Source organism: Puma concolor, chromosome D1, assembly GCF_028749965.1.
Source record: "Puma concolor isolate L17-30 chromosome D1, mPumCon1.1.hap2, whole genome shotgun sequence".
NCBI lineage: Eukaryota > Metazoa > Chordata > Mammalia > Carnivora > Felidae > Puma > Puma concolor.
In genome coordinates this window covers 93,993,756-94,000,703 of record NC_141676.1, presented here as the reverse complement: position 1 = coordinate 94,000,703, position 6,948 = coordinate 93,993,756, and the positions used below count along the sequence as shown (strand labels likewise).

Below are 6,948 nucleotides of genomic sequence, written 5' to 3'. Positions count from 1 at the left end.
TATTGACGGTTCTTTCTCTTTTCTATTTACTTTGTTCTTGGTCTGCTACTTTGAGTTGCATGTTTAATTAATTTCTTACTTTTAAAATTTTATGTGTATTTAATGCTATGAATTTTCCTCTGATAAATGCTACTGCTGTATTCCATAGTTTTTGATATATCATGTTTTCTGTTAAGAAATTCTGCATTTTTGTGTGTGCGTCCTAGATTTTCCTTTCAACATAAGAGTTGCTTAATAACATGTTTCTATATTTCCAGGCGGTGACACATTTTTGGTCTTGTTTTCAGCTTCCACTTTATTGCGTGTGGTAAGTGAATATTGTTATATTATTTCTATTTCTTGGAATTTGAGTATTTCTTTGAGGACTTGCAAAGATTTCCCAAGTTTAGATATTTGAAAGAACTCATCAGACTTCATAGAACATACATATTCTCTAAGAACATAGTTAGAAAGCATACTGAATACAGACTTTATTTAAAGACAAAGGATACAGTGCAGCAAAAAAAAGAGAGGGCAGACAAACTTTAGGGAAATCTGGGAGACATTCCATGTGCAAGCTCCCAGGACTCATCATTTACACACATACAGATTGCCCTCTGTCACTGGATTGAACAATCACAATTTATGTGAGGGATCTCAGCTTCAGGAGTAATTTAAACAGAAGTTCTTAATGAGGGTGCATGTGGTTGGTAGGGTGGGGTGTGGTTATAATGCCTCTCTGACCATGTGATCAAGCCATGTTGGGAAACAGTTTATTTATATCAGCAAATAAAATGACACTGGGAGTTACCGGGGGAGTTTCAGACTTTAAAGAGAACATCATAAATGTATTTTTATCCTGGCCAAAAGTCCAAGCATCCACTGAGAAAAATATAGCCTTTTACAGTTCAGATGTAAATCAACTCTATCCTCCAAAGGGCTAATATATGTGACCAATCTTTGTGAATGTTCCATGGGCACTCTATTATCTGAGTTCAGGATTAGATGTAGGTTTATAAGATCCACCTTAATAATGGTATTGTATATGTGTTTAATCTCCTTGCTAATTATTTACCCACATGATCTGGTGATTAGCATGCATTTCTTTTTCTCATCATATCTTCTATAATTTCTATAGAAGAGTTGTTACCAAAAGTCATGGCTGTGGTATTGGCTGCCTCAATTTTAATAATTTATATCTTTATTGTAGATTAGTGGCTTTAATAACATGAAGTATATATTCTCTCTTTTGATGATCTGGAGCATAAAATATAGGCTCATGATCCATATTAATTTTTAATATATATTTTCCCATGCATTTATATTTGCACATTTTTAATTGCTTTGATTTGGCCATATTTCTGGAAGGCAGCTATGCTCACCACTATACCACCAATGCTGACTATTTGGCCATATTTCTGAAACATCATAGAGTTGGATTTTGCTCTGTTTACCAAACTAAAATCTTTTTTTAAATTAATTTGGCCGATATGTTTAGTCAGTGCAGTCATGTTGTTTTATGGTGTGTGTGTTTGTGTGTATCTTTTCTACTTTATGGTCTGTTTCCATTTATACTATCTCTTTTTTTCTCTCTCTTTTTTGTTTGTTTGTTTGTTTGTTTGTTTATGTAATCTCTACACACAATGTGGGTTTGAACTCATAACCAAAAATCCAGAGCCCCATGTTCTTCTGACTAAGCCAGCCCCTATATTATCTCTTTTTCTAGTTCAGGGGGAGAGTGTTATTTAAGAAGATGTGTATTCCCATATAGTTTTAAAATCTTAAGCACATGTTTATCTTGATTTACCTCATGACTTTTCAGCCATCAAATCTATCCCTTTTCCAAATTTCACTGTAGTATCCATATTTATATTGCCATTATTACACAAGTCAGCATGATTGCAGCAAAATGTTTCTCTCAGTAAGTCATGGTATATTTGGAACATTCCCTCTTCACAAGGATTACAAGACAGTTTTGTATATCGGTACAGATATCTCCCTAAGAGAGAAGAAAAGTAAAGGTAATTGCCTTACTTAATCACACTGTTTCCCTGGCAATGATGGCTCTCAAAAATCTCATTGGTTTTCTGTAGCCACGGATGAGCCCCAAACTGTGCCTGCATCTCATCTCGGTCTCTCTAGACAGGATCAGGCAAAAGACATCTGCCTCCCACACAGGCTCCACCCAAGGTCGGGGTATGGAGAATTCCATTTTCCCAGCCTCTCTCATGGTCCCTGTTCCCTCCACACCTTGACCTCAAGGAAGGTGGGCACCACTGGTAATTGTCTTGTGTCTCTCTCTCCCTCTCACTTACCTGTAATTTTATCATTATAGTAATAGTGATCTATGGTACAACTCCTGTTATATATCATTAGATTGAACTTCCAGCACTTTTTCAAGTGAGTGAGGCATTTGAATCCATCAAAGAAGTCACAGTGATAGCAAAACCGAATCCCTAAAGAGAGAAAAGATTTAAAGCAGAGCTCTAGGGAAAGTAATTCTGCTACCTCTCCTGTCAACATTTACACTGGTGAGGTATAGATGTCAAAGAAGGAAGCTGACACCCTTCCCAACTTCTGCCAGGGGTCCTTACTCCCCTGAGTGGGTGACAGCTATGACTCCAAGGATTCAAGACTCCTCTCCCCTTCACCGAAGTCTGGGGGCATAAAGAAGACATTAGAGCACTGAGTGCAGAGAGTGGAATATAGTCAGGGATGGTAGAAAATCTGTGAAAAAATCAGGAATGTCCCCTCTCATTGTGCCATTATTTATCCAAAAACTGCAAACCAACTACAACATACTTTTTGATGTCAGGACTCTGTCTCCTATGAAGAGAAGAAGAAAAATTCTCCATCAGCCATTTTACAGTAGCTCAAAAGTCAAGTTGAGAAACCACCTCGGTTTCCTCCCCATATAGCCTCTCACCACCCATCACTGCCTCCCTCATAGGTTTTACCTTCATCCATGAAGAGCACTGTGAATATGCCCAGCAGAAGCAACTGGAACATCCCGGGGCCCATTCCTAAGATGGTCCCATGAGACGTCCCAGCTTTATTTATTCCCATCACCTGCCCTCAGGCATCCCACTAGATCACATGATTTCAGATCAAGCCACCTGAATCCTCTCTACCACGTTCCCAGGAGACGGTACATCCTGTCTGCATTTGCATTTCTCCAGATACTTGGAACTCAGCCCACCCAGACAGCTTACTTCACTTTAGTAGATCTAGCATAAGGAACTGATTAACGTTGGTGTAGAATCTCTCTCCCTAGTACCTCTTCACTTCGCTTGTCGTTCTATTCGTTGGCCTACACGGAGCATGTCTAAGCCCACGTTCCAGGACAGCCTTTCACATGTAGCAAATCTGGGGGCCATGAGCCTTGCGAGGGAGTGGCTCAGTCCCTTTCAGGTACCAGAACCATCCAGACACTGGCCTCAGCATGACCTCCAGCGGTACTCCCTCCCTCCCAAAGTGAGTCGTCACTGCCACCAGGATACTCCAGATGTGGTCTGACCGCCCAGCATTAACACCACTGTGAGAGATGGATGGGGCAGCACAAGAAAGGGGGATGCAGAGGTGAAGATGATCAGTTTCCCTTCAGCTTTATTCACTAATTTGTTCAAGGGAGACAAAGACCGGATATGATTCCAGTGGGGAGACGTACACTGGGGATTATGGGCAGAGAGGAAGACATATTTGGATCAGTCACTAGAAAGGGGACAGACGGGGAAGGGAGCAGGGTGGGCTGGAAATGAGCTTTCCCATCAGTCCCCTGCCTTTGCGTCACTTCCTCCAGATGGTGCCACACACTTGTGCCTCCCTCCTTCGTCTACTGTCACTTTATCACCGAGGCTTTCCAATATACACAATGTAAATAGAAAATATTTGTACATACGTGCAAAACTCCCTTACCACACTTGCCACGTTCCTTTCCCGTTTTCTCCGGCATGCTCAAGCCGCTTTGTCATTCTAAGACTTTCCTTATTTATGTTTTCTTGTCTCTTTCCCCTCTCAAGAACGAAAGCGCCTGAATGCAAGATTTCCCTGTGTTGTGTTTGCTGCTTTCTCCTCAGCACTGGGATGCCTTGCAATTATCAGATAGGCAAGACTATCTGATGAAAAAGTGAATGCATCGTTGGTGTGGTTAACCCGAGACACGAGGGAACGGTGAAAAGCCCCTAGTACCAAGTTGCGGGATGACCTGTGGTTGGTGGTCACCACAGAGAAGACAGGCGATGGCAACGGCAGATTCCCCTGTCTTGGGGACAGAGTGAGTGTGGGGCCCACTTATCTGAGTGGACTTTTCCCAGAGCCAGACACATGCTATTCCCAAGTACGATCCCTCACATAATCTTCGCCAGGAGGGTACGCCCTGTACATCTGGGATGGAGGCCCAAGGGTGCTACCTACCTGCTACGTGACCTTAAACAAGTTACTCATTTCTCTGGGATCTGGGACCTCACAGGTGAAATCAAGGGCTGTCAGAGGTATATCAGCTGTAGTTATTAGGACTTAATAAATTCACATATGATAATGGTCAGTAAGACCCTACTTGGTGGCAAACATTCTTGATTTCTTTGACTTCTCTGAACAACCACATAGCTTACAAATAATTGACCTCATCTTCAAGTGTGCTTGAAGCCCAAGTACACTTAGAGATGAAGTATTATTCCCCAGGGACCAAGGTTGGACCCGGTGAGCCATATCCTTCCGCTACATCATGCTGTTTCTTTCCTTTACAATCCGAGAAGGGTTGTACATGATACGTATGAGATTCTGGTTCCTTATTGTGAAAATTGTGACTTTATCAGTGTACCTGTCTTCCCTGTTGAATGTGAGGCCCAGAAATGGTGGGAGATTCAGGAGCCGGTGCCCTGGTAAATCCCTTTAAACGGGCTAACACCTGAGTTGCCTTCCAGACTCAGCCAGAAGCTTTGGCTAGCTGCTTAGCCTTTCAACACTTCCGTCCTCAGGATCTTAGTGTGTGCCTCCGACAGACCTTGGACACCCGTGGCCACCTCTCCCTCCCACAGAGAGAGAGCATGTGCTGTCCAGGCATTCTTTCCTCCCCGCCTCCATATCTGAGCCCCCAGAACTAGGTTCCCAGCCCTCCCCTGGGGCCTCTCCTGGGGCTGAGGGTCTGCACCTTCTCCCCTCCACCCCTGGCTCCTATTTTTCCAGCCTTCTGCCCCTTCCTAGATGGGTGGTTGAAGAACTCGCTGTCCTGCTCTTTGCTGCTCCCGCCCTGCCCAGAGGCTCAACCTGTACCCACGTCCTATCTCTGCAGACAGAGGAGAAGGTAATGGACTTGAGGCCACATTTGGCTCCTTTGTAGTCAGCCCGTGGTTGGGCTCACTTTGTCCCTGCAGGAGGGCAGCGAAGGGGCAAAGGATACAGGGAGAAAGAAAATAAAAGGAGAACACCACCCCCACTCACACAGAGAAAGTTCCCTGCATAGAGCAATATCCCCTTCAACCATTTCTGCCAACCTCAGACAAGCACTTTCCCTGGCCCTGCTCAGCAGGGAACACACCTGAGGGTGGGATCATCTGGTCCCAGGTGAGTCCACGACAAGAGGGAGCCTTGCTTTATTACAGGACTCCATCTGAGCCCCACACACCCAGAAAAAAGGACATGTGTGACGGAGGTCCAGGCACGTTTCTCCTCCATGACCATTTCCCTTGCACGCAGTGCAAACCTGCCTCACTGCCGGGCCAGCAGGGGACATGGGGTCTGGCTGACTCGTTCCTCTGGCCGGCCCTTCACCCAGCCCTGCCTCAGAACTGCACTCCCTGTAGTAGCTGGACCCACCCCACATCACTGCCCTGAATGCCTCGGTCTCACTCCAGAAACCCTTGCCGTCCCCCCATACTCAACCCAAAGCAGCCCCACTTCCCTCCTTTCACTGTCCTTCAGACTTTCTCGCTGTGGGCAGCCTTGAAGGTACCGTTTTCCCCAGTGGGTCAAATGGAGGAGTTGGGCATGGAAGCAATAGAGCCCCATGTCTTTATTTTATGCCTAAGAAACAGGACTGAATTGCAATTTCACTGCAGTGTGAAGACAGAGGGAGATCCTGATCTGGGTGCTCTCAGCTGTCAGGTCAGGGATCAGGTCTGGTTGGTGCTAACAGAGCAAGAAACGGGAATTCAGGGTCAGACATGGATTCTGGGTCACCACTTCCCATCGATTCAGCTCCTACCACATGCCGTGCTTTGGAGCTTAAGTCATCTAACCGACTTGACAGTGGATGGATTGTGGGGAGGCCAGGAGTGACACTGGACTTCTTCAAGAAGACTCCTTCTCAAAAGCCCCTATTTCCTGAGGCTTTTCTTACACTGAGTCAGCAGGATTTCAGTCTCTAAGGCAGTGAGGCTTTGCCCTGAAGTCCTGTTCCATTGCCCCAGCCCACTGCCTAACACTCCCCTGTTCCAGTTGTTGCCCACCCCGTTTTGGAGTGATGAGTACGGGATGGAAGGCTGCTGCAAGCCACCCCTAACAGCAGTTCTCGCCCAACTTCCAGGACTGCGGTCACAGTAAATGCTCATGTGCTTTCTTTTTTTTTTTTTTTTTTTTTCTTTTTCAAAATGTAAGTTAAGTTCTAATTCGTTAACATATAGTGTAATATTGGTTTCAGGTGTCGAATTTAGTGATTCATCACTTACATATAATACCCAAGTGTCAACATAACAAGTGCCCTCCTTAATACCCATTACCTATTTAGTGTGCTTCCCTCTACAGGCTGCTAGGACATTGACCAGTCAGTGTGGAGAAGAGGGACTAGAAGTTATAGTGCTCCCGAGTTATTCTGCTCGGGAGCAGTATAACTTCTGCCTGTTCTCATCTACCCAAGAAAACCCTGGTGTGCAGGAGAGTGAGAATATTGACCTAGGTTCACACAAATTTGTTAGAAAGTTATATTGGGAAAACTTGGACCCACCACTGTGCAACATAACTCTATGAAATTCA

At 44.7% G+C, this 6,948-nt stretch overlaps 1 protein-coding gene across 2 annotated transcripts in view; it reads right to left on the bottom strand.

The window, feature by feature from the left end:
* Nucleotides 1-412: 412 nt before the first annotated feature.
* The window catches only part of LOC147576877 (prostate and testis expressed protein 13-like), a 40,611-nt gene continuing 34,075 nt past the window's right edge, over nucleotides 413-6,948 (bottom strand). The window contains exons 1-4 of one of the 2 annotated variants that reach the window (XM_086678746.1): nucleotides 2,937-3,399; nucleotides 2,782-2,805; nucleotides 2,295-2,435; nucleotides 413-1,978 (exon numbers count right to left, since the gene is read on the bottom strand). In XM_086678746.1, coding sequence (XP_086534872.1) covers nucleotides 1,788-1,978; nucleotides 2,295-2,435; nucleotides 2,782-2,805; nucleotides 2,937-3,045 — 465 coding nt within the window. In that variant the 5' untranslated portion in view covers nucleotides 3,046-3,399 and the 3' untranslated portion in view covers nucleotides 413-1,787. Of the gene's footprint in view, nucleotides 1,979-2,294; nucleotides 2,436-2,512; nucleotides 2,806-2,936; nucleotides 3,400-6,948 lie in introns of those variants that run through there. The other variant, XR_015241234.1, reaches the window with a different exon arrangement.